The following is a 26,613-nucleotide window of genomic DNA, read 5'->3' on the forward strand; positions in this document are numbered from 1 at the left end:
TCGACATGCTATACTATGACTTTTTTCGACATGCTATACTATGACTTTTTTCGACATACTATAAATTACTTTTTTATGACATGTATACTATGACTTTTTTCAACATGTTATACTATGACTTTTTTCGACATGCTATACTATGACTTTTTTCGACATACTATAAAATGACTTTTTTATGACTTTTTTCGACATGTTATACTATGACTTTTTTCGACATGCTATACTATGACTTTTTTCGACACGCTATACTATGACTTTTTTCGACATGTTATACTATGACTTTTTTCGACATGTTATACTATGACTTTTTTCGACATGTTATACTATGACTTTTTTCGACATGCTATACTATGACTTTTTTCGACACGCTATACTATGACTTTTTTATGACTTTTTTCGACATGTTATACTATGACTTTTTTCAACATGTTATACTATGACTTTTTTCGACATGTTATACTATGACTTTTTTCAACATACTATACTATGACTTTTTTCGACATGTTATACTATGATTCTATACAATGAATATCATAAAAAGTCCTAATATAGTGTGCAATAAAAAATTCTGTTTGGTATGTTATGATATGGTATGTATTCCTAAAAAAAAGTTCTAGTACAGTGCATAAAAAAGTCCTAAAAGTTCATCGTATAGTTTCTCATGAAAATGTTTAAAAAAAAGTAATAATACAATATGCCATGGAAAAGTCATAGTATAGTATGTCATAGTATATATATATATATATATATATATATATATATATATATATATATATATATATATATATATATATCGTAGTATGTCATAGTATAGTATGCCATAAATAAATGTCAATAACAATGTCTTCACTTACTGTTTAATCTCAGGACTTTCCTTAAACTGGGAAATTCTTTTCACTGAAAAATGAAATACAAAACTAATAAAAATCTATGAATTAAAACCTTGTCCTTAATGTGACCCAGCCTCTGTGTCCCGGTCTCCTCGTCTCCTCTCAGGACTAAATGAAAGCAGATGGAAAACGGTTTCCACGGTGACCTAACGCGGTTGTTTTCCAGCGTTTGGCAGCTGATTTTCGGCTGCAGGCTGCTGCCAGCTGCCAGCTGTCAGTGAACCGACTAATCAGGAGTTCCCCACATTAACATGCAGCGAGCGCTGGTTTGGGAGATCATTCACACAGAGGAGGTCTTGTTCTCTCCATTCTGAGGAGCTCCGGTGACATAAGCCGGATGTTGCCGACAGAAGAGAGTCGGCTGAACGCTGCTTCTGTTGGAGAAGTTCAATCACAATGAGAAGAAGATACATCAAGTTTTATGTACGTTTGTGTACTTTTGTACGTACTAAAATATGTGTATCACTTCTGCTTTTTAAAGCCATAATAAAATCTGAAACCTTAACTTCTTGAGCAAAGTGATTTTATTTCATGTTTCTGAAAAGAAATGTGAGGATTTTCCTGCTCAACTCAACTCAAAACAGTCTGTTTTCTAACGCTGGTTACAGGAGCAGCAGCTGGAAGTGTTCACACCAAACACAAAGGGAATTTTCTACTTGCGGGAGTTTGATTGCGGGATAATTTGTGTTGACGCTAGACGCACAGAAGAGGAGGTGATGCTCCGTCCATGTAAACGTTTCATCCATTATGGAAGAAATAACCAACTAGTGCTGCTTTGTACGAGTTGAGGAAGTCTCAGGTATCTTATGAACCCAAAGTCCATCACGTGTGGTTCATACATCATCTGGTGGAGTATTCACCGGATCTATCCAGACACTCGTCGGCTGGTTTACTACAGCTGTGTGAATCCACAATAAACTGATTTCCTCTGATTTAATCACAATAAACGGATAAAAATGATGCCGAAATAATGACATAATGATGCATATTTGTAAAAACTCTGAATTCATGTTTTGTTAGTTCTCTCCTCAAGACGACAAACAAATAACTTCTAAAATACTTCTTTTCTGAATGGAGTTTGGATCGATCGGTGCTAAGCTAAGCTAACATTGTAGCAGCTCAAACAACACTCAACATGACGTCATCTAGGCGTAAATACAGCAGCGTGGTTATTGTTTGTACCATATACAGTGTGTGGTTTCTGCTCATACATTCATACACAGTTTGGTCTCTGTACTAATATGAGTTATCGTAGAGATCTGGGTGAAACCCTACAGATACAATATGTTTATCCTCCATAGTTTCTGATTCAACGTCAGGACGTCAGCGATGAAGAGGAGAATCTATCTATCGCTGATAGGGTTTCGAGCGACAGCGTCACGCAAATTAGTCTTTGTAATGACTTTGTATGTAATCGCGTCGCATGAAAAACGTCCTTCACGTTGGGTGTGAACACGACATCAGTCGCTGTGGTTGTTGTCGTTTGGTCCAACCTTGTCACGTGGAGTTGGGCTCACCTTTCTTTGTTTTTAAAATAATTGATTTAAAAGTGAAAATCAAAATCACGTTTTGTTGTGCAGTGAGATGTTCCGTCTCGTTAGAATAACCTCCATCAGTCCTGTTAGTTGTTCATGTTGAAGTGCAGTTTGGTTAAAAAACCTCTGGGTAAAGTCTTCAACACACGGTCCACAGCAGCCCCAGTGAAACCAGTAAAACCAGTGGAGCGGTCCGTCCAGAGGCTGAGTTGTAGATCTTGATGCGTCCTTCAACAGATGGATAAACTTTCCTCTTCTGCATGATGTAGTTGGACACGACTGAAATGTCCAAATTCCCTGGAAAGGAAATGAAGAAAACAGAAAAGGATCAAACAAACGATGCTTTTTGCTTCTTTCTTTTTTTACGAGTTCATGAAAACCAAAACGACCGGACGTCTCACCGCTGTCGTGTTTGAGCATCTCCTCAGCGATTATGGAGAACCCGTCTCCGCCCGTCACCATGTAGGACGGCAGCACCACTTTGTAAACCGCCTCCTCCTGAACCGGTTCGTATCGAGGAACCCGACAACGTGTGCAGAGGATGCTGAGGCTCTTCACCAGACGGCCCGCCGGGTTGGAGAAGTCGAACTCTACGCGAAACCCTGTTGGGACGACACGGGAAACGTTTCCATTGATACGTGACTGAAGACCGAAACCTTTGAGGAACCAACTGACATACTTCTCCATCAAAAGGTCTTGTTTTTTGCAACCAGTGAACAGGAAGTGACCTTATCTGGACTGAGGAGGAGTGACGTAGAGACGCCGTATACGTCTCTGGTAGAGACCTGTCAATCAGCGTGTAGCCCCGCCCCTAAATCATCCCCTGCTTTATGGTGTGTTTGACTCTAAATGGAGCATAATGTACTAAATGAACATCATGCTGTATTGAAGAAGACTGTAAACTAGAGATTGAGACCATAAACTCATGTTTACAATGTTTACTGAGGGAATAAATCAAGAGAGAAGTAGAGTCATTTTAGACTAGACTTCTATACAACCAGAGGAGTCGCCCCCTGGTGGACACTAGAGAGAATGCAGCTTTAACACGTGAAGATTTGAAGAACTTTTTAGAACTGGAGGTTGACGCCTGGACTGAACCAAGATGTCAATCTTTATTACTCCTCAATCAGCGCAGAACAGATCCACTGATTCTGTTCTTACCTTTCACAATAAAAGCCCTAAATATATAATATTTGCGTGAGTGTTTTGTATTTTTCATGTTGATTATTCGTCACATCCACTTATGAGCTGGACTATTTCTTATCCACTCTAAAATCACAAGACAATGACTGAATGAAGCTTCCATTATTCAAACTGCTGGGCAACATTTATTCACAAAAATGAGTAGTGAGTGTGAGAAAGCACAAAGCGAGCCTGTCTTCACATCTGGTTCTTGACCTAAATGAACCCCCTTAAGGACAAAAGTGATCCAGGGCCTTTTCATGAGAACCTGAATTAAAGCAGAATGTCGTCCCTCCTCGAGAAGAAGCCGAGCCAAGTCCAGTTTGTTTGAGAGAGTCTGCATTCTGCTGCAGGGCGTTGTTGTTGTGTAGTCATAAACCTTTGTGATGTGTTTGCAGTGTGTACAGCCTCGCTGTCTTGCATGTTACGTACCGAGTCTGTTTAGGACTCAATACTGGAGCACTGGATAGCAGTATAGAAGAGTAAGTACCGGACACTTGGAGGAACTCTCCGGTGCTCTGGCCGTATCGTCTCACGGAGTGTTCGAAGGCTTTAAACAGCGTGGAGCCCTTCAGCTGCACCAGGTCGAAGGTTCCTCCGAAAGGTAGGACGGCGATCAGGTCCTCCATGGTGATGGAACCTGCAGACAAAAGTAGTTTTATTCTGACAAAGCGTTCGTCACGGAAAACGCCAAATCGTCAACGAAGGTCTGTAGCATCTCTTGTTGCCATGTAAAAAGACTAAAACACGGTGAAATAGAACAGAAGAATTAAACAAAACAGTGCAACATATTAACAAATTTAGCTTGCAAACAGAACGTTGTAGTCTCTAACTGAGAGTCAAAGGAGACCTCAAGTTATGTTTCAGATATGTGGATCATAAAAACTGAATTCTGCTTTGGACTCGGGGGACAGGAAGTAGACCTGAACCCAGAACATCTGGGAGATCTGGACGCTTTCGTAACTCTCCTGTGAGATGGTGAATCCAGAAAGGTCCTTAAAGACGGCGTTATTACCAAAGATGAGCACACGGACAGATGTTGTTCTCATCTGATATCTCTGCTGACGCGGCTGATAGAGACGCACCGTTTCTGGTGCGTTCGTCGATGGACGTGCGGACGCCTCCTCCGTTGAGGATGCAGGCGCTGACATGGTTCCACTGAAGACCGTCTGAGACCCCGATGCTGCTGTCGATCTGGAGAAGCAGAGTCACGCTTTCTTATTTATTTAAATTTGTAAGGGACCATTTGTTACCATCTGATGAATTGTACCAAAGTTAGCTTCAACATGTAGCTTTTATGTTGTCACGTTCCACGTTCTCTGAGCTAGTGTTTCACTCTTTCCCTAACTCTTAAAATACACGACACAAACAACCAAAACACCTCGCAGAAATATGTTCAGTTTGTAGACAGATTATTTTTATCTATCTATCTATCTATTGTATCTATCTATCTATCTATCTATCTATCTATCTATCTATCTACTGTATCTATCTACTGTATCTATCTATCTATCTACTGTATCTATCTATCTATTGTATCTATCTACTGTATCTATCTACTGTATCTATCTATCTATCTATCTATCTATCTATCTACTGTATCTATCTACTGTATCTATCTATATATCTACTGTATCTATCTATCTATTGTATCTATCTATCTATCTATCTATCTATCTATCTATTGTATCTATCTATCTACTGTATCTATCTATCTATCTATCTATTGTATCTATCTATCTATCTATCTATTGTATCTATCTATCTATCTATCTATCTATCTACTGTATCTATCTACTGTATCTATCTATCTACTGTATCTATCTACTGTATCTATCTATCTACTGTATCTATCTACTGTATCTATCCATCTATCTACTGTATCTATCTATCTACTGTATCTATCTACTGTATCCATCTATCCATCTCTATCTAAATACGGACCATGGCGTCACAGATCAGGTTTCCCAGGTTGCATTCCCTAAATCGACACTCCTCAGCGGACCCGTTCAGGAAGACCAGAGTGTTTCCCAACACCTGGGCCGAGTAGTTGGCCAGATTCTTCTTCCATTCCTCCACGTCGGCGAGAACTTCCTGATCTGGACGAAACATCCAGGCATTTATTTAAGAGATGGATGAAGCCAGCGGTGTTCTGCCCAACATTAAAAAAATAAAAGGCCACAAAAGGTCACCCAGATGTCCTCTTTACCCTGTGGGACGCCGCTGTCCAGCAGGACGGGGTTTCCTGTGGAGCTCAGGACGTTCCCAGCGTCGTCAAATGTCACCTTCAGATAACCCAGATACTTTCCAAAGGCGTAGGCCTGAACGACGGGAACCTGACGCCCGTCGGATGATTTCACCATGAAGGGATACAGACCTGCAGGGACTTCAGAGGAAGGAGGGGGTCCTGGAACAAAAGAAAGTGTGGAGAGATCAGAGTTATCCGCCTGTGGGAATCTAAAAACACTGACCACGTTTATCAAAACGCTCAATAAACCAAGTATGTTCATTGTAGATCAACCTGTGGATTCTTTGTTTTTAATCGAGAATATGTCGTAAAATATGCTCTTTGCAGGAGCTCAAGTTGAATCATTTTGTAAACATCTGCGGTGGACGTTGTGTCCGAGCATCTGTGTCCAGAATCAAAACAAAACCGGTTCATTAAGACTCCCTGATATATTTAACCAGGACGAGTCAAAACCTGGAGGCCAAAAAGGCCACAACACAAAATCACATACAAATAACAATTACTATTATAATTATTTAGAACTATTTTAGCCGTTACATTTCTCATCAAACATGTTTTGAATGTGACGTTTGAACAACAGGAAGTTAGTTCTTGTAGTCTGGCCCACAATTTGCATAAAGAAAACTCTCACTCCCTCTTTGAGTCATAACTCAGTCAGATCTTAAGTCACAGACCTGATACACAAGTGTTTAGATTCAGTGTTACTTACACTTTCTGATGATCTGCAATGTTCATTGTGAATAAACGTCCATAAATCCGCTTCAAAATCACAGAAAAAAGGCGTTCTTCATAACTGCAGAAGTTGCCTGAGAATCCTCATGTTTTTAAGTTGTCTTCAGTATCAAAGTAATCCAGTGAAAGTTCTCTGTACTTTTAAGAGTTAACCGCAAACAGGAGCTGCTAATAGATAATTCGGCAGACTTTGTATTCATTTGCCAAAATGGGCGGTGAAAATACGAGACAGAGATTGGCAACATTCTACTTCCTGTTGACACCTTTCCTTCAAGAGTTCCCTTCACTTCATTCCTTTGAACGGATTCCCTGAAGTCCAATTTAAAATAACAAAACACTCCTACACATGGTCTTCATTGGAGCTTCTGCTCCTTTCACTTTCTGGTTAACGGTTCCATTCCTCATCTGGCTTCTTGTCAAGAAACATTTTGTTCCTTTTTAATCTTTTTCAGTGAAACTATTTTGGCTTTTTCTCCACTTTGGACAAAGTTGAACATGTTCTCTCTTATTTGTTGCTAGTACTTATCCACCAGTACTTTCTCCACACACAGCTGCAGCTTTCCTCTCCTCTAAAACAAAAAGAATGGCCAGAGGGAGATGTGAAGGCAGGTTTTCTGTCGGCTGCATACAGTTAATGAAGCGCGACACACCTCAACAGTGACTCGACTTCAGAAAGAAAAGCAGCTAACGAAATGAAATCACCTAAAATCTGATGAGTCATCTGTGAGGAACACTCTTCTTTTGTGTGTTTACGAGCTCCGCGTGTGAAGCTCTCAAAGATCTGACTGATCATCTAATGACGGTATGAGGTGAGTCCCAGGTATTCATGTGCATTCATGATGATGTATGCTTACAACACCCTGTGTTCGGAGGAAATGTGAGCTTTTATTGTGAAGAAACAGGAAGCTTGGTCGTCTTTGTCGTTGCCAATAAAGAAGCTGTCTTGTAACTTTAAAAGTTGTTTTCTTGTTGAGAAACAGAACGTTTTCATGTGAGATTATTATCATAATCGATTCATTAGCATGTCATTAGCATGCTATTAGCATGTCCATTAGCATGTCATTAGCATGTCCTCTCTTTGGTTGCGCATGGAAAGAACGAGACAAACGAGGTCAAACTTGGAGCTTATGTAACTGGAAGCACAGTGAAGAATTACATCATTCTCGTTATGTTCATCGTCATCACTCTGCACAAGAAAACAGGAGGACGAAGCCTCAGAGTCTTTTGCAAAAGACGGCAAGTTCATGTTTCTTTTCCCCTTCTTTCTGTGGCTTTAACTGACTTTAACATCACACATCTGCACTTCACAGGAAGCCTTGAACACATCACTGTCAGCTTTAAGGACACTTTTTCCGTCCAAACAAGTTCTGGCCGATCTCAGCAGAAAAACATTCCTGCAGGCCGAAGTCCAAACCAACGAGTCTCCGTCTGCTGCTGTTTATATGAAAGACTGCAGGCTATTTACGGAGACACACTGCTGTCGACACCACGGTTACTCTTAACCCTCAGCACCAGTATGACCTCACACAGCTCACTGAGTGAAATGGAACAATAACCTCTTTCTGCTCAGTGAAAAACTAAAAGTTATGAGCTCACTAACAAAACGGAAGCTGTGAACCGGCTGAGACGCTCATTGACGAAGTAAAGAAGGATTGATGGATGAAAAATAAAGACAAACTCGTTCAAAGGTCTTCTGGAACTCATTTTAGTCTCTTAGATTTAATTCATAGTTGGAGAAACAACATCTTCCCTGCATCACTTTTGTTTGCACTATATTCAATATTATTTTCTGCAATATATTTAATATTTCATTTTGCACACAACATCTCATCTTTGTTCCGTTTATTTTCTCTGCTGTACATATTTTTATTGTTGTGTATATTAATTGTATTTCTTATATTAAAAGTACTGGAGGAGTCAACAAAGTGTTTCACAGCACGATGTAGAGCTACGTTGTTTAATATTATAAATATTAATGTGTACCACTGTACAATAACAATATCACATTTTTGTTATATTTCATATGTGCAATAATGTGAACTCAAACAGTCTATGATCATATTTTAAAATATTTAGTTTTTCACTGTTACTTAATATAACTTCATTGTATATTTACATATTTTTTATATATTTATCTTATATATGAGTAACTTATTTTACCTGAATCGTCAACACATCGTAATGTAATGTAATAAAATAAAAATGCACTACAGATAAATAAATAACAAATGGATGTGAAGCGGTGTGAGGGAGTCGTATGTTGGAGGTTTTACTGACTGTACTTGAACGCAGCATTAGCACAGGCGTCACCAAAACACCACGTGTCCAGATGTGACGCCAGCAGCTGTATCTCCCTCCTTACCCGTGAACAGGAAGGTGTTGCTGTGTCCGCCGATGACCACGTCGACTCCGCGGACCTTCCGGGCGATCTCCTGATCCACGGTGAAGCCGGAGTGACCGAGAGCGACGATCTTATCGACTCCCAGCGTCTGCAGCTTGTCCACCTGCAGCTGGAGGGCGCTCACCTCGTCCTCGAACCGTACGTGAGGTCCTGAAGAGAGACAGGAGGACCAGTGAGGCGCTTTCTAAACATGCAAATCCTCCTCAAGTCATATTTAAAACACTACCTTACTTAAATACTTTCAGGCAGCAGTTTGTCCATTCACTTTATTATCTATTATCACTAATATAAATCTGATTTCAATTACTCTCAATTTAAAAATCATGTTTCACGATTACTGAAGTTTTAGAAGTTTCATTCAAAATAAAAGTTGTTTCAAATTCTTAACACAACTAAATAAGATCATATCATCTGCAAACAAACTATTTAAAGCTTTGGACACTTTAATAGATGTATAAATAAAAAGCCTGAATAATAAAAGAGATGATTCATGTATCTATAAAAAAAGAGCAAAAACAACTAAATTCTGTTGCCACTTTTAAAGCATTGGATTCTTCTCCGTTTTCTTTCACTTTGTTAGAATAAATCATATTTAATTTGTGAACAGTCAGATGAAGAGTTTTGCTTATTTAGGATTTATGCCTCTAAAATCTTGCATTCCACATGTTTTAAGACCTTTTAAACAAACCTAATTCCCTCTAACTCCTCATGACAGCTGGAGAGGAAACAGCAGAGAGAGAGAGAGAGAGAGAGAGAGAGAGAGAGAGAGAGAGAGATAAAGAGACAGAGAGACAGAGAGACAGAGAGAGAGAGAGACAGAGAGAGACACAGAGAGAGAGACAGAGAGAGACAGAGAGAGATAAAGAGACACAGAGAGAGACACACAGAGAGAGAGACAGAGAGAGAGAGAGAGAGACAGAGAGAGATAAAGAGACAGAGAGAGAGAGAGAGAGAGAGAGAGAGAGAGAGAGAGAGAGAGAGAGAGACAGAGAGAGATAAAGAGACAGAGAGAGCGAGAGAGATAAAGAGACAGAGAGAGAGAGAGACAGAGAGAGATAAAGAGACAGAGAGAGCGAGAGAGATAAAGAGACAGAGAGAGAGAGAGACAGAGAGAGATAAAGAGACAGAGAGAGAGCGAGAGAGAGAGAGAGAGAGAGAGAGAGAGAGAGAGAACATCCTCATGTTTACGGTGTGGAGGCCTTCGGGTCAGCGTGAGACTCACCAGGTTTGGACAGATGGGGGGTTTCCCTCGACGTGTATCCCACCACGCCCACCTTCTCACCGCCAACAGTGAGGATCTTATACGGTAAGAAAGAGCTGCCGAACGTCGACGCCAGAGTTTCATCCGGTCTGATGTTGGCGCTGAGAACGGGACACTTGATCTGCTCCATGAACGGCTTCATGAGGCCGTCCACTCCGTTGTCAAACTCGTGATTTCCAAAAACCTGAGGAACAAAAAACACCTCAGAATGACGTTCAGGCCGCTGCTCTAGAAGACATACGGTGTATTAAAGTGTGTTGAGTAAAATCACACAGAGACTAGTTCCTCTACATTCTGCAGAGGGTGAACTTTTAACATGAAAGAAACCAAACCGGACACGATGAATGGTGGAAGAAGTTCTCAGATACGGTATTTAAAGGAACGGTGTGAAGGATTTAGTGGCAGCTAACCCAACTGAATACCCCTTCCTTCACTCCTCCTCTACTTCAGTGGCGGAGAACTACGGTGGCCTACAGGTAACCTAAAAGCACTAAAGGGTCTGTCTAAAACCAGTGTGCAATTGTCCATTCTGGGCTACTGTAGAAACCATAGGCTGCATCATCATCATCATCAAACTACTGACTCGGACACTTACTTACAGTTACACACCTTCACACAACACGTGACACTTTAATAACATACTTGCTTTCAACATACTCTTAATCTGTGTGTTTGTTTATCATATATATATATATATATATATATATATATATATATATATATATATATATATATATATATATATATATGTGTTACATATATATACACTGCCTGGCCAAAAAAAAGGTCACACACTCTAATATTTCATTGGACCGCCTTTAGCTTTGATTACGGGATGCATTCGCTGTGGCGTTGTTTCGATCAGCTTCTGCAATGTCACAAGATTTATTTCCATCCAGTGTTGCATTCATTTCTCACCAAGATCTTGTATTGATGATGGTAGAGTCTGACCGCTGCGCAAAGCCTTCTCCAGCACATCCCAAAGACTCTCAGTGGGGTGAAGGTCTGGACTCTGTGGTGCCAATCCATGTGTGAACATGATGTCTGATGCTCCCTGAACCACTCCTTCACTATCTGAGCCCCATGAATCCTGGCATTGTCATCTTGGAATATGCCCGTGCCATCAGGGAAGAAGAAATCCATTGATGGAATAACCTGGTCATTCGGTATATTCAGGTAGTCAGCTGACCTCATTCTTTGAGCTCAGACTGTTGCTGAACCGAGACCTGACCAACTGCAGCAACCCCACATCATAGCACCGCCCCCACAGGCTTGTACAGTAGGCACTAGGCATGATGATCCAGGTGGAGACTTTTTTTTTGGCCAGGCAGTATATATATATATATATATATATATATATATATATATATATATATACATATATATATATATATATATGTGTTTACTTCCAATGCACCAATCACCAAGCCAAATTTGTAACGTACTTGACAATGAAACCGTTTCTGATTCTGTATACAGGAAGTGGACACAGTCACACGACGTCACCAACTGGTCTGTGGACTGTGGTTTAGGCCTTCAGTTCTGCATTTGGGCCGCCATCTTGTTTTGTTAACAACCAATCAAAAGTGACACTACAGGGTGTCCTGAGGTGTTGCAGTTTTGTGTTACGTTACGTTGTTTCTGTAGTTATTTTACACCAAACCGTGACGTTTTTAAACCTAACTTAGTGGTTTTGTTGCCTGAATCTAACCGCGAGTGTCTCACAGTCATGATGTGGCGGAAAAAGACACTGGAAAAGCCTAAAATGAGTCATAATGACATGCAGAAAGCTTTTGATATTTAAACGCCTCCCTGTGAGATCGGGTTGGTAGAACAGTTGTTGGACAGATGTTTTAAACTCTGTTCTCCGGTACTGACGCAGACCTTTAGCCTCCCTCAGCTGAGGGGCCACAGAGACTAGAGTCCACTCTTTGTGGATCGATCGGGTGATCGCTTCAGTCCTTTAAGGCACGACGACAGTGAGCGCGGTCACTTTAACTCTGGACTGTTTCCTCCTTTAGTTCAGCTTGTTTGAATATGACTAAACAAACGTAGCTCCTCGTTAAAGAGCAAGAATGTAGATTAAACCAAACTACAGGAAAACAAACTGTGAGTGTTTCCAGAACAAGAAGATGAATGTTTTTATGTGACAGCCAACAACTAGTAAGAAATATAACGAGAGGAAACCACAGTCTGGTCGTCACGTGATCTATCTATCTATCCATCCATCCATCCATCTATCCATCCATCCATCCATCTATAAATCTATCTAAACTCAGTACAGTAAAATTCCAGTCAGACTTTTTTTCATTGTGCATAACTTCAGATCAGCAGACTTTCTACTTTAAAAGAAGCTGATCAGACTGTAGTTGTTATTAATAATCAATAAGTCATGACGTTCTGTGTGTGTGTGTGTGTGTGTGTGTGTGTGTGTGTGTGTGTGTGTGTGTGTGTGTGTGTGTGTGTGTGTCTCACCATGGCATCATAACCCAGTTTGTTCATGAAGTGTGCAGCCTCGGCTCCTTTGTAGTAGTTGAACCAGACGGTCCCCTGGAACTGGTCTCCGGCGTCCAGCAGCAGCACGTTGCTCTCGGTGCTGCGGATCCTCTGGATCACCGTGGCTCTCCGGGCCACACCGGCGAAACACCCGCCGCCGCCGCCGCCGCATTTCCCGGAGTGCTTGCTGGTCTCCTCTATCCGGGCGTGCACGTCGTTGGTGTGCAGGAGAACCAGGTCCCAGGCCACCGAGGAGGACACGGAGAAGAAACCCAGCAGCAGGAGGAGGACGAGCCGCGGCAGAGCGCTCCGCTCCGGGCGCACCGCTTCCATTTCTCCGCTGCGCGTAAAAACACTGGAGGAGGAGAAACCCGGGGACGTGTGGTGGTTCTGTACTGTTACATGACCCGCTGGAACCGGTTCTCTTCGCTCCTTCTGCTCCTCTTTATGAGTTAAACGAGCCCCGCTGACACCACTTGCTGGGCAGACTAGACACAGCGCGCCTTCGAGGAGGAGGAGGAGGAGGAGGAGGAAGAGGAGGATTTTGGTTGTTATGATACGCCTTTTCTTCTCTCGTGCCCCCCCCCCCACCTTTGACTTCTCCTCACATTTATTAACTCCTAAGAAAACACGCAGGTTTATTTATACTAGACTTACAATAGACTTTCAACAATAAGGGAATTCAAACTTGTTTATAAAATGATTAAAACGGAATAAAAATTGGAATTATAAAAAATAAATTCTGTAAAACTGGACGTGGAAGAAATGTGTGTTTGTTCTGCAGGATTCACAAAAGAAAACCTCAACTTCACCTGAAACGGACTGAAGATGATTTTGGATGTTCTTGTTTTAAATCACTGAGCAATAAAACGTCTTTCAGGAACAAACAGATGTTGAGTCACATTATGTTCATTTAAACCATCAAGAAAATGAATCTCAGCTCAGAATCTCTTTATGATGCTGCGTGTTGTCCCACATGACATGCAGCTCTACTGGTCATTACATGACTGTGCGCGCGCACGCACGCACGCACACACACACACACACACACACGCACACACACACACGCGCACACACACACACACACACACACACACACACACACACACACACACACACACACACCTGAGTGAGCACATCCACCATCGCTAAAACCATTTCTGCTTTCATTTTTCAGCAAAAGGAAAGAAACACTTCATGCTATCAAATGAGCCTGAAGACTCTTTCATTTCCATTTTCGTGGGGTTTCCATGTTCAGCAGCGTGACCTTCTTCAGCGTGAACAAGTTATTCATGTCCACCACTGAAAAGGATCGTCATGAACTGTGGTTCAGACATTCAGGGTCCCCAGAGGATGAATGAAAGTGTCTTTGTCCTGCATCAAAAATACTTATACTAGATATTTTAGCATATTAATCTATGAATAAACACATCATGTTAATGTTGTAGTGGGACAAGAAGAGAAGGCAACTTTAATTTGGGAATAATAAAATCCCTTAGTCCATCTTTCTATCCACCGGCAGCTCTGATGACGTCATGGTTGAAAGTATTGAACCGTATATTTACTGCTGGAAACGTGATTTAGACTTCAGTGAAATGAGACTTTTAACTCTCCCGTTTACACTTTTTAAGAGTATGTTTTTGTTGAGGCAGCTCTCAATGTGCGGCTATCTGCTCGTCAAGTACACTCACCGACCGCTATGTGATCAAATGCGGTTTCTTGTTCGTGCTCCCCTGAGGATGAACTGTAATAACTAATGTGTTAGTAAACAAACACCTGCAGAACTAAAGACATTCAGTCAGCCTCAGCTCTACTTTGTGTTTACTGGTGATAAGATAATGCTAACACGCTAACCCAACAAGGCAAACATGGTGAAAGTTAGCTGCTAAACATCAGCATGTTAGCATTTAGCTCAAACCACCACTGTGCAGCCTCACGGGGCCGCTAGCGTCAGTCAGTCTATGAACATGTGCTGCACTCACACCTCAGCGTTATGTCCACGTTGTGCTGCAGCATAAACATTATACTCATTTATAGTCCATCAAAGTCAAAGCAGGCGGAGCAAACTCTGCACAGAGGCACAAAAACAAGCTTCTGTTTTTACATAAAGTAACTTACTACCACGCTTTGCACCGTTTATGCTCTCTGACCTCATGGAGACTACAGACACCCTCAGAGACCCTCAGAGACCCTTAGGGACCCTCAGAGACCAGCAACACTGGACTTTGGTTGGAATGTACAAAATACAAACCAGTTTTATTTGTTTTTTACAATAAAAAGAAGATTAAAAGTTACAAAAATGGATAATATAAAAAGAAAATAAAATAAAAGGCAAAATTCAAATCACCAAATAAGCCAAAGTCAAAAAGACTCCAAGCGAGGAGCACCTGAATAAACCCAGAAAGTCCTGGTTCTGTGTTGTCTTTAACCTCCTGCTCCATATATGGTCACAACTCAACATCAGTACATCATTGATGAAGCTGTTCACGTCGTCTCACACTTCATCACAGACTTCTTTAAGGTAACTCTTGTTTCTAAGGTTCCTGTCTGGTCTTCCTAGTGGAACATCAGTCAGGATGTCTCCTAAACACTTAGCATGCTTACAGCATCTGACCTTACATCCTGTTTCCTAAGCTGACCGACAAAGATCAGAGCAAAGTATGTTAAACCAGGATTATCTCATTAAATCATCTCAACCAATTATGCTTCACGAAGCATGTCGGACATCACATCGATAAATGACTGACAGTCACTTAAACATCATCATCATTAAATGAACACTCAGTAATAATAGAAATCAAAGAAGTAAAATCATGACAGATTCCTTGACAGGAGAGAAATCAACAGTAAGTCACTGAGGAGAATAAAACTTAAATGCATCAAGACTTCATGAGTCTAAGATAGAAGTAAAGAAAACAAGCCAAGTCTGTTTCACAGCGCCGGGGTTACAACTGAAAGAATAAGACTAAAATATTGTCATTCATGTCATCAGAAACATCTGCAGCACATTAACGTAACAGAATACACACAATGTCTTTACATGTGAGAGGGAGTCAGACTTCAGTCTTTAAGTCTTCTGGTGTTTAACACACACGAGGTGGTGGAGCAGTCTCCAGTCTCCAGATGTTCTCTGGATCATCAGGACTCAGCTGACAGAGATCACTGCCATCTGATGAGAGAAGAAGAAGAGAAGAGAAGAGATGAATGAGTGTTTCCAGAGGCTCCCTTCATCAGCTGTCAGTCAGTGACAGCACATCCAGTAGAAAGAGCAGCTTCCTCTCAGCTCTCATGTTAACTACACTGAGCTCCAAGCTCACACACCTGCAGACACTTTGGGCCTCCAGTCTGTTGAGTCTGCAGGTTTCACTGAAATAAAGTGCTGAGAGTCCTGAACGCATCACGACTGCACAACCAGAGAGGTGTTCACTGCTCACTGTAAAGATGGATTCAACCCGTTATGCCGCGTTCACAAACAACAAGCGGCTGTTTAACGCGACGCCATTACATACAAAGGAAATGCAAAGACGCCGATAGACGTCGATTTGAGCCAATGAGGCGAAAGACGAGATGTGAAGTGAAATATTTCCAACGGAGTAAGAAATACTCGTGAGGCTGTGTCGTTAAAGCCGTTCAGCGTTGAGATTCTCCTCTTCATCACCGACGTCCTGACGCTGTAGAATCACAGATGGAGGACAAACATATTGTCTCCGTCTGTGTTCAGCCAGAGCTCTACGACGCCTCATATCAGTACAGAGACCAGACTGTGTGTATGAATGTATGAGTGTGAACCACAGACTGTCTGTGGTGCAAACAAGAACCACGCTGACCTACGTACGCCTAGATGATGGAGCAGCTACAGTGTTAGCTTAGCCTAGCATTGATTGAGCCAGACTCCATTCGGAAAACAACCATTTTAACGGTTGTTAGCTTGTCGTCTTGTGGACAGACCTGACAAAGCATGAATTCAGACTTTTCACAAATCAACATCATTATAAAGTGATTTCAGCATCTTTTGAATGTTTGTTGAACTTAAATCACAGCTGATTCTGTTTATTGTGGGTTCACACAGCTGTAGTAAACCAGCCGACGAGTGTCTGGATAGATCCGGTGAATACTCCTCCAGATGATGTATGAACCACACGTGATGGACTTTGGGTTCATAAGATATCTGGGACTTCCTCAACTCGTACAAAGCAGCACTAGAGCTCATTTCAGCCACGACTGATGATTGGCTACATGGAGGTAAGCCCCCCCACCCTTGATCAAAGTCCTACAATGCTAACATTAGCTTAGCGTTTGGTGTGAACACAGCATTAGAGTTCAAAGAGTCTCCGTCACATTTCATCTCCTGTGAAATATTTAATGTCAAACATGTAAATATGGAGTCTGTTCTGAAGATATGAGGACTAAACTGAAGACAAACGGACAGATACATATAAGATGTTAAAGGTTCCACATGTTCCTACAAAGACTGAGCAGTAAAACATCAGCAGAGGTTCTTGGTTACTAAATGTAATGCTGGTTCTATGAAGTGAGAGCCAGTGATGTGCAGGCTTCAGTCAGACTGATCTCAGAGCTGTGACGACGATGAACTGATCAATAGTTTGATAGTTGATGAATGAGGACCACTGTCTCTAAACATCTGGTGATGCCGTCAGCTGTTCATGAGCTTCACTTCCTGTAGACGTGAACAACACATCGACTCAAACACACAATCAACAAGATTCTGACTCATCTGATTGGCTGACTGCTCTCTCTCTCTCTCTCTCTCTCTCGTCCAATCATGAAGCCTGTGGATCTGTGTTTGGTACAATACTGCTGAAACCAGCACAGACCGACTCCAACCCTCTACTGACCTCAGAGTCTCCAGTCTACAATGTGGACTCTCCTTAAGATCAGACAGCAGCTTCACGTCTGAATCCTTCAGGTCGTTTCCCCACAGATCCAGTTCTCTCAGATGGGAGGGGTTTGACTTCAGAGCTGAGCCCAGAGAAGAACAGCCTTCCTTTGTGATATGACACCATGACAGACTGTAAACACACAAAACAACACACAGAGTTTCTTATATCGATACACAATGAATCATTATTTTCATCATCAACATGAGTGGCTTTCATTTTGGTTTCATCTTCTTTAGTAAACAGACATTTAGTGAACATCCTGTCACTGTTGTGACATTTTAAAACCATGATTACAGTGAAATAAGTTATTCCAGTGTAGTAGATTGATCTAACAAACTAAAAGCACGACTTAAACCGTCCTGGTTCCCTGAAAGCAGGAGGACCAAAGGATGTTCATGTTGGTCTGACGAGCCGTCCAACACTTTGATCCCGAGCAGGATAGTGACCGGTTCACCGTTCACTTTACACCATGATTTACAAATGCATATGAGCAGAGACACTAGTAGACATTGTTATCCCACAGTCACATGTTGGTAACACCACTGTTGGGAACGAAGAGGAGCGTGTTTGAGTCATCAGCATTGAAGAAAACTAAATTATTGACATCAATAGAATTATTCATGTCAGCAAGATCATTAACGATCATTAATAATAACTGGGCACCACCATGAGAACCAGTGAGGAGAGGCTCTGACTCTACATGAGTCACATTTACAAACAGATGAACCAATAGAGAAGCTTCCATCACCATTCAACTGACAGCCTGACCATTGAATACTGGTTGTTCTTCATATTTCATATCAGTAATATTCACACACACACACACACACACACACACACACACACACAGGTAAAGTACATGTTTGATTCCACCGGGAGCGTTTCAGAAGAGGAGTGATAATCTGTGTAACAACCAGGATGTATAAAGAGAAGAACAAACACATTAAAGGTTACTTTAACTGTCCGACGATGAACTGATGCTGATTTGTTCATATTTCACTGTTTGTTGAGACGTTTTTAAGCTTAGATATAGAATCTTACATGTTTGTGGTCAAAGCAAAATATAAGAAGAAGAGAAGTGTAGAAGAAGAAGAGAAGTGTAGAAGAAGAAGAGAAGTGTAGAAGAAGAGAAGTGTAGAAGAAGAAGAGAAGTGTAGAAGAATAGAAGTGTAGAAGAAGAGAAGTGTAGAAGAAGAAGAGAAGTGTAGAAGAAGAAGAGAAGTGTAGAAGAAGAGAAGTGTAGAAGAAGAAGAGAAGTGTAGAAGAATAGAAGTGTAGAAGAAGAGAAGTGTAGAAGAAGAAGAGAAGTGTAGAAGAAGAAGAGAAGTGTAGAAGAAGAGAAGTGTAGAAGAAGAAGAGAAGTGTAGAAGAAGAGAAGTGTAGAAGAAGAAGAGAAGTGTAGAAGAAGAGAAGTGTAGAAGAAGAGCAACGACAGAACAGCATAACCCGACCCGTGGGCTCTCTCTCGCCCCCTTCAGTGAGTCAGAGGTACTGTTTGCCTCTCTGTGCTTCTTCACTGAGGTTTAATGTCAGATCAACACTAAACATGTTCTACACAGACGTGAAATACATGATTCTATGTAAAGAAAGGAGATCTAATAAAAGAGTCTACAGATATTACAGTGGTGACAAACAATGAGACAGAAAAAGACTCAACAGTTAGTGAGGATTCACAGTGTGAGGAGACGTCACTTCTCACCTCACTGTCTCCTCTGTTTGAACAGGACATGACATCATTCAGAGGTTCTGATTATACAAATGACTGGAATGATTGGAATCATACAGAAATTACACTTATAGCACAGATCAGTAGAGAAATATTCATATTTAATTTATTTTAGCATTCATTGTTTTTTACTTTTCATGATGACAGGTGAGACTCTGCCTCACCTGTCTCCTCTGACCTCATGTCCCTGCTGAGAACAGGGACCAATAACCAAACCATAAACTCAGTCTCATAATTAGTATTCACTCACAATGTCAACAGTTGAAGTACTATTACACATTCAGAGTGAAAGTGAAGGTTTAAGTTTGAGCAACAGACCAAATATCAGCTATCATCACAGTACATGAACAAAGTAATCACAGACAGCTGCTCCTTAAAGTACAACAGAGTTCATTAAGTTCTAATAATAATGATCGAGTCAACTAATATCAAAACTATACATTCATGAGCACGCCATCTAGAATCAACAGGCTATGGTAAAAGGGTGTGTGTGTGTGTGTGTGTGTGTGTGTGTGTGTGTGTGTATGTAGAGTGTGTGTGTGTGTGTGTGTGTGTGTGTGTGTGTGTGTGTGTGTGTGTGTGTGTGTGTTAGTAAAAGAAGAGAGAAAGCAAACAAAACTAAATAAATCCTTCAAAAACAAAGATGGAGATCCTCGGCGCCGCGTTGGAGTACAGAAGATTGTTCTCTCAGCCAGAGGAGCAGCCGCGGTTCTGACCTCTGAACTGTTGAGCAACAACTTCCGGCCGGTCCACAATAACTTCTACACAACATCAACGATCTCTGCGATTATTATGCAAACACCACGTCATAGAAATGACAGTAACTTAAGCAACAGGAAACAAGATAATGAAACACAATAGACTGAATCTGCCCAGGCTCTATTCGCCTGACTGTGAGTCTCAATCGTGGCGATTGATGCGGTTCTTCAGAGTTGTCGGTGGAACTCGGGGAACGCGGCTCCGTGCGGCGCTGGGATTAAACTCTCTGTGCGTCAGAGAGTTCTTCGGCTCGGTGAGGGAATTTCCCGTCCTTACGGCTGGAACAAAAGTCGACTTGAGGAGAAAGACAAGTCCGTTTCTTCACTTCTGCTGGAAAATGGTTCCCTTCCTCGTCCAGGAAGCGAAACCAAAACAAAGAAATAAACAGTCCAGTCTTCGTCCGGCGAATATCAAACTGTTTAACCTTGGGTTTCCTGTTAAGGACAGAACGCTGCATGCGCTCCCTTCACCACCGAGGTCGGGGATGAGCAAAGAGCAGAGAGAGCAAGGCTGATTTATAGAAACAGGGCAGAACTGCAGGGGTCCTGGGGTGTTCGTGGCTCTCGGCCGATTAGATCGCCGTGTTGCATTTGGGTGACGAGTTCACACCTTAGTGTGAGTTTCTTAGCAGTGAGGGTTTGGTACTATCGAACTCGAATCAGGATGAACCCTTGTTCTGCAGAGGGAAGGCCCGATGTTCTCTTTGTCTGACAGCACATGATGACGGCAAGGAAGCACCTCGGCCCAACACCGTGAACACGTGTGCAGTAGATCACTTCAGACTTCAGAGCTGAGAGAAGAACAGCTGACCTCTGTCAAACTGCAGTAACTCAATCTGCATGAAGAAGAAATGATGAAGAGAAACAATCTGTTCATAATCCAGTCAGATGTGTTCCTCTTTTAAATGTGGGACTCAACTTCACCAGGGTTTCCTGCAGCGTGGTAGCAGACGTGTGAAAGCAGCTTAAGGCTACATCCACATTACTCCGTTTACGTTTGGAAACCGAGTTTTCAAACGAAAGCGATCTCCGTCCAGACGGCGTTTCAGCCATCGTTTCCGAAATGATCTCCGTCCATATTACACGCCTGGAAACGAATATCACGTGACTCTTCACGTACACTGGGCATGCGCCGATGTAAACAGGAAGTAGATTGTCGTATTTTGTAACTAAGCAACCAGAGTAATAAAGTAGTCTTTAATGATCGTAAGTACGTGTTTGATTCTTAAGATCTTCTCTCAAATCTTCCTCTATAAACTCAAACAGATAAAGTTCATGGAAAGTTTAATAAGTTTTATTTTTCAGTCTTAACGTTAGTTACAGCGCTGCGGGTCTCTCTCTCTCTCTCTCTCTCTCTCTCTCTCTCTCTCTCTCTCTCTCTCTCTCTCTCTGCTCACTGATCTCTCTCTCTCTCTCTCTATCTCTCTCTCTCTCTCTCTCTATCTCTCTCTCTCTCTCTCTCTCTCTCTCTCTCTCTGCTCACTGATCGCTTCAACAACAGCTGTTTCCTCTGCAGACATGGAGACTGTAACTGGACAACAGCTGCTAGTAAAGACAACAAGGTCAGCAACGCCTGTAATCAGTTGTCCGCGTTAAATGAACCTGGTAGTGGATCACGGGTGTCTACGTCATCGTTTCCAAACTGATGCGTTTCCGTCCGTCCACAGGAATACGCTACCGGCTTAACGTATCCGGCTTCGGGATCGTTTCTCAACGGGCGTAGTGTGGACGCTCAGTGTAACCGTAGCATTTGCGTTTCCAAATAGAAACGGAGTAGTGTGGATGTAGTCTAAGTCAGGAGAATTCATGACTTGTTTCAAATATAATATCAACGTTCAGGACAAACTGATCACAAAGCAAATGTTCAAATGAACCTGGAGCACAACAGGCTGATGAAAGATGTGAAATGGATGATGCTGTATAGAACTTTGACACATCTGTTACTAAATGTATTGATCAGTATTGATCCAGATTCTACAGAGAAGATCAGAAAATAAAGACAAAACTTTAAAAAGTCAGTATCAGAAATGTTTTCATTTTTAAAATCACATAAAAAGTTATTTTCCTAAAACTTAAAAAAAGGTTTGTTTCTTTACATGAGATTAAATTACATTTTCCTTATTTTATGATGAACATTGAGTCAATCAAGTATAATTTATATATATAAATATATATATATATAGTAAATTCAAGTAACTTTCGTGTCTCTTTGTAGTCTTTGAGTATCTTTGTAGTCTTATGTCTCTTTGTAGTCTTTTTCTGTCTCTTTGTAGTCTTTTTCTGTCTCTTTGTGTCTCTTTGTAGTCTTTTTGTGTCTCTTTGTGTCTCTTTGTAGTCTTTTTGTGTCTCTTTGTGTCTCTTTGTAGTCTTTTTGTGTCTGTAGTCTTTATGTGTCTCTTTGTCGTCTTTACGTGTCTCTTTGTAGTCTCTTTGTAGTCTTTTTGAGTCTCTCTGTAGTCTTTTTGTGTCTCTTTGTAGTCTTTTTGAGTCTCTTTGTCGTCCTTTTGTGTCTCTTTGTAGTCTTTTTGTGTCTCTTTGAGTGACATCTCGTAGGTGAAGGTCAGGGGGCCCCTGACACTTTGGGCCCCTGGGCCTGTGCCCGGTAGGCCTGTTCAGTAATCCATCCAACAGCAGGATGAAGACAGACAAGTTGTACATTTCATGATTGTAGAGGATGACATGCAGACAACGAGGCAGCTGATGTGAAGTGGAACATATTACCAGAAGATGTATCACTTTATGGATCTATACGTAGATAAATCAAATAGAGTTATTGATGAAACATGAAGGTGCTGCACTAGCAGCAGACAGTGAACCCACCTCAGAGTCTCCAGTCTACAATGTGGACTCTCCAGAAAACCACTCAGCAGCTTCACTCCTGAATCCTTCAGCTTGTTCTGACTCAGATCCAGTTCTCTCAGATGGGAGGGGTTTGACTTCAGAGCTGAGCCCAGAGAAGAACAGCCTTCCTCTGTGATCAGACAGTCGTACAGACTGTAAACACACAAAACAACACACAGAGTTTATTATATCGATACACAATGAATCATTATTTTCATCATCAACATGAGTGGCTTTCATTTTGGTTTCATCTTCTTTAGTAAACAGACATTTAGTGAACATCCTGTCACTGTTGTGACATTTTAAAACCATGATTACAGTGAAATAAGTTATTCCAGTGTAGTAGATTGATCTAACAAACTAAAAGCACGACTTAAACCGTCCTGGTTCCCTGAAAGCAGGAGGACCAAAGGATGTTCATGTTGGTCTGACGAGCCGTCCAACACTTTGATCCCGAGCAGGATAGTGACCGGTTCACCGTTCACTTTACACCATGATTTACAAATGCATATGAGCAGAGACACTAGTAGACATTGTTATCCCACAGTCACATGTTGGTAACACCACTGTTGGGAACGAAGAGGAGCGTGTTTGAGTCATCAGCATTTAAGAAAACTAAATTATTGACATCAATAGAATTATTCATGTCAGCAAGATCATTAACGATCATTAATAATAACTGGGCACCACCATGAGAACCAGTGAGGAGAAGCTCTGACTCTACATGAGTCACATTTACAAACAGATGAACCAATAGAGAAGCTTCCATCACCATTCAACTGACAGCCTGACCATTGAATACTGGTTGTTCTTCATATTTCATATCAGCATTATTTACACACACACACACACACACACACACACACACACACACACACACACACACACACAGGTAAAGTACATGTTTGATTCCACCGGGAGCGTTTCAGAAGCGGAGCGCTCACGACTGATTATCTGTGTAACAACCAGGATGTAGCGTAGCGACCCTCGGTAAGGAAAGCTACGAGACGTTACCGTACTTGTGGTCTTGTATTAGAGGACAGTACACAGGCTACTGTGGGCCGTAGCCTACGCCAAACAACAGTCAACACCGTTAAACGAGCACAACCTGCTTAACAATCCGCTCCCGCTCATAGTCTGCTTCTCCACCGGCTAGCAGCACAAAGAACAACATCCACCCACAGTCTCTCTGACAATCCCAAGTACGCTCATGTGTGCCACCCACCCCCATAGGTAGCTAGGATGATTGACAGGTTTTACAGCTTCACAGGGCATGAGACCTTCACTGACCTCCGTAAATCCACTAACCAAACTTATCTAGAACTTCTTGTAAACACAATAACGCTGATAACATAACAGGTTAACATTACATGTCACTCAGTCCGTTACAGTATAAAGAGAAGAACAAACACATTAAAGGTTACTTTAACTGTCCGACGATGAACTGATGCTGATTTGTTCATATTTCACTGTTTGTTGAGACGTTTTTAAGCTTAGATATAGAATCTTACATGTTTGTGGTCAAAGCAAAATATAAGAAGAAGAAGAGAAGTGTAGAAGAAGAAGAGAAGTGTAGAAGAAGAGAAGTGTAGAAGAAGAAGAGAAGTGTAGAAGAAGAGAAGTGTAGAAGAAAAGAAGTGTAGAAGAAAAGAAGTGTAGAAGAAGAGCAACGACAGAACAGCATGAACCGACCCGTGGGCTCTCTCTCGCCCCCTTCAGTGAGTCAGAGGTACTGTTTGCCTCTCTGTGCTTCTTCACTGAGGTTTAATGTCAGATCAACACTAAACATGTTCTACACAGACGTGAAATACATTATTCTATGTAAAGAAAGGAGATCTAATAAAAGAGTCTACAGATATTACAGTGGTGACAAACAATGAGACAGAAAAAGACTCAACAGTTAGTGAGGATTCACAGTGTGAGGAGACGTCACTTCTCACCTCACTGTCTCCTCTGTTTGAACAGGACATGACATCATTCAGAGGTTCTGATTATACAAATGACTGGAATGATTGGAATCATACAGAAATTACACTTATAGCACAGATCAGTAGAGAAATATTCATATTTAATTTATTTTAGCATTAATTGTTTTTTACTTGTCATGATGACAGGTGAGACTCTGCCTCACCTGTCTCCCCTGACCTCACGTCCCTGCTGAGAACAGGGACCAATAACCAAACCATAAACTCAGTCTCATAATTAGTATTCACTCACAATGTCAACAGTTGAAGTACTCTCTCAGCTCGGGGCGAGCAAATGGTGGCGGGGGGGCTCTGGAACTGCCAGTCGGCAGTGCCGAAAGCTGAGTTCATCTCAGGTTACGCTTCCTTGCTCTCCCTTAACTTTCTCGCTCTAACTGAGACCTGGATCACACCAGAAAACACCACCACACCCTCAGCTCTGTCAGATGTGTCTCTTTCTCTCACACTCCCAGAGCTGCGAGGCGGGGTGGTGGTACTGGCCTGCTAATTTCCCCAAAATGGAAATACTCTCTTGTCTCTGTTCCTCAGTTCTCCCCGTCCTCTTTCAAATTTCATGCTGTTACTGTCACTTATCCAGTCAAGCTCACCGTTACTGTTGTGTATCGCCCACCAGGGCCTCTTGGTGAGTTCCTGGAGGAGCTCGACACGTTAGTCTCGCACTTCCATGACGATGGCTCGGCACTCATCCTGCTCGGTGACTTCAACATCCAGACCGATAAGCTTGAACCTCTTCTTTCATTCATCTCCTCCTTTGACCTTTACCACTCTTCTTCTCCTCCTACCCACAAGGCCGGGAACCAGCTGGATCTTATCTTCACTAGGCACTGTTCTACTGCTAACCTCTCTGTCACTCCCCTCCAGCTCTCTGACTACTATTTCATGTCCTACTCCCTCTCCCTATCCTCTGCTCCATCACTTCCTCCACCTACCCACATGGTTTCTACCCGGAGTCATCTCCGCTCCCTCTCCCCTGCTGATCTTTCCTCTTCTGTCACCTCTGCTCTCCCAGACCCTGAATCCTTCTCTCTCCTATCCCCTGACACTGCTACTGATCTTCTCCACTCCACCCTTACTTCCTCTTTGGACAAACTCTGTCCATTCACCTCCAGACCTGCACGCCCAACTCCACCTGCCCCGTGGCTGTGGGACTCAGTGCGTACTGATAGACGGAGCCTAAGAGAGGCTGAGCGTAAATGGAGAAAAGGCAAACTCCCGGAGGACCTTCTTAACTTCCAAGCTCTTCTTTCCACTTTCTCCTCCTCTCTATCTACTGCTAAAGCTGCGTTCTTCCGCTCTAAAATCCTAACCTCTGCTTCCAATCCTAAAAAACTCTTTGAAACTTTCACTTCACTCCTCCAACCCCCACCCCCTCCTCCTACTTCCTCCCTTCTCCCTGATGATTTCGCCAACTTCTTTGACAAGAAGGTAAACAATATAAGATCCTCCTTCTCTCAGCCCCTCTCTCCCTGTCCAATCCTGCCCCCACAGCTCTCCCTCCCATCTCCACACCCCATCTTACCCTATCTGGCTCCTCTCTCCCCTAACGAGGTCCTCAACCTTGTTACATCTAACCGCCCCACCACGTGCTCCCTTGACCCGATCCCTTCCCCTCTTCTTCAGTCTATTGCGACTGAACTCCTTCCTTTCCTCACCCACC

General features: G+C 42.1%; 2 protein-coding genes across 2 annotated transcripts in view; both read right to left on the reverse strand.

The window, feature by feature from the left end:
* Positions 1 to 1,396: 1,396 nt before the first annotated feature.
* LOC137877543 (snake venom 5'-nucleotidase-like) lies at positions 1,397 to 13,247 on the reverse strand. The gene is made up of 9 exons (XM_068717512.1): positions 12,725 to 13,247; positions 10,211 to 10,433; positions 8,950 to 9,138; positions 5,817 to 6,014; positions 5,552 to 5,706; positions 4,693 to 4,801; positions 4,098 to 4,247; positions 2,827 to 3,027; positions 1,397 to 2,722 (listed from the first exon to the last, which is right to left on the reverse strand). The coding sequence occupies exons 1-9, from the start codon at positions 13,076 to 13,078 to the stop codon at positions 2,565 to 2,567; spliced, it is 1,737 nt and encodes a 578-aa protein (XP_068573613.1). The 5' UTR covers positions 13,079 to 13,247; the 3' UTR covers positions 1,397 to 2,564.
* Positions 13,248 to 14,969: 1,722 nt separating this feature from the next.
* LOC137877537 (NLR family CARD domain-containing protein 3-like) overlaps positions 14,970 to 26,613 on the reverse strand; it is a gene marked incomplete at its 5' end in the record, with an annotated part of 29,436 nt that continues 17,792 nt past the window's right edge. The window contains 3 exons of the mRNA XM_068717500.1: positions 14,970 to 15,914; positions 17,602 to 17,775; positions 22,951 to 23,124. Of these exons, the coding sequence (XP_068573601.1) occupies positions 15,905 to 15,914; positions 17,602 to 17,775; positions 22,951 to 23,124 (358 nt within the window). The remainder of the gene's footprint in view (positions 15,915 to 17,601; positions 17,776 to 22,950; positions 23,125 to 26,613) is intronic.

This window comes from Cebidichthys violaceus, unplaced genomic scaffold (genome assembly GCF_023349555.1).
Source record: "Cebidichthys violaceus isolate CVI_PGR_0920_01 unplaced genomic scaffold, fCebVio1.0.p SCAF_215, whole genome shotgun sequence".
Classification (NCBI taxonomy): domain Eukaryota; kingdom Metazoa; phylum Chordata; class Actinopteri; order Perciformes; family Stichaeidae; genus Cebidichthys; species Cebidichthys violaceus.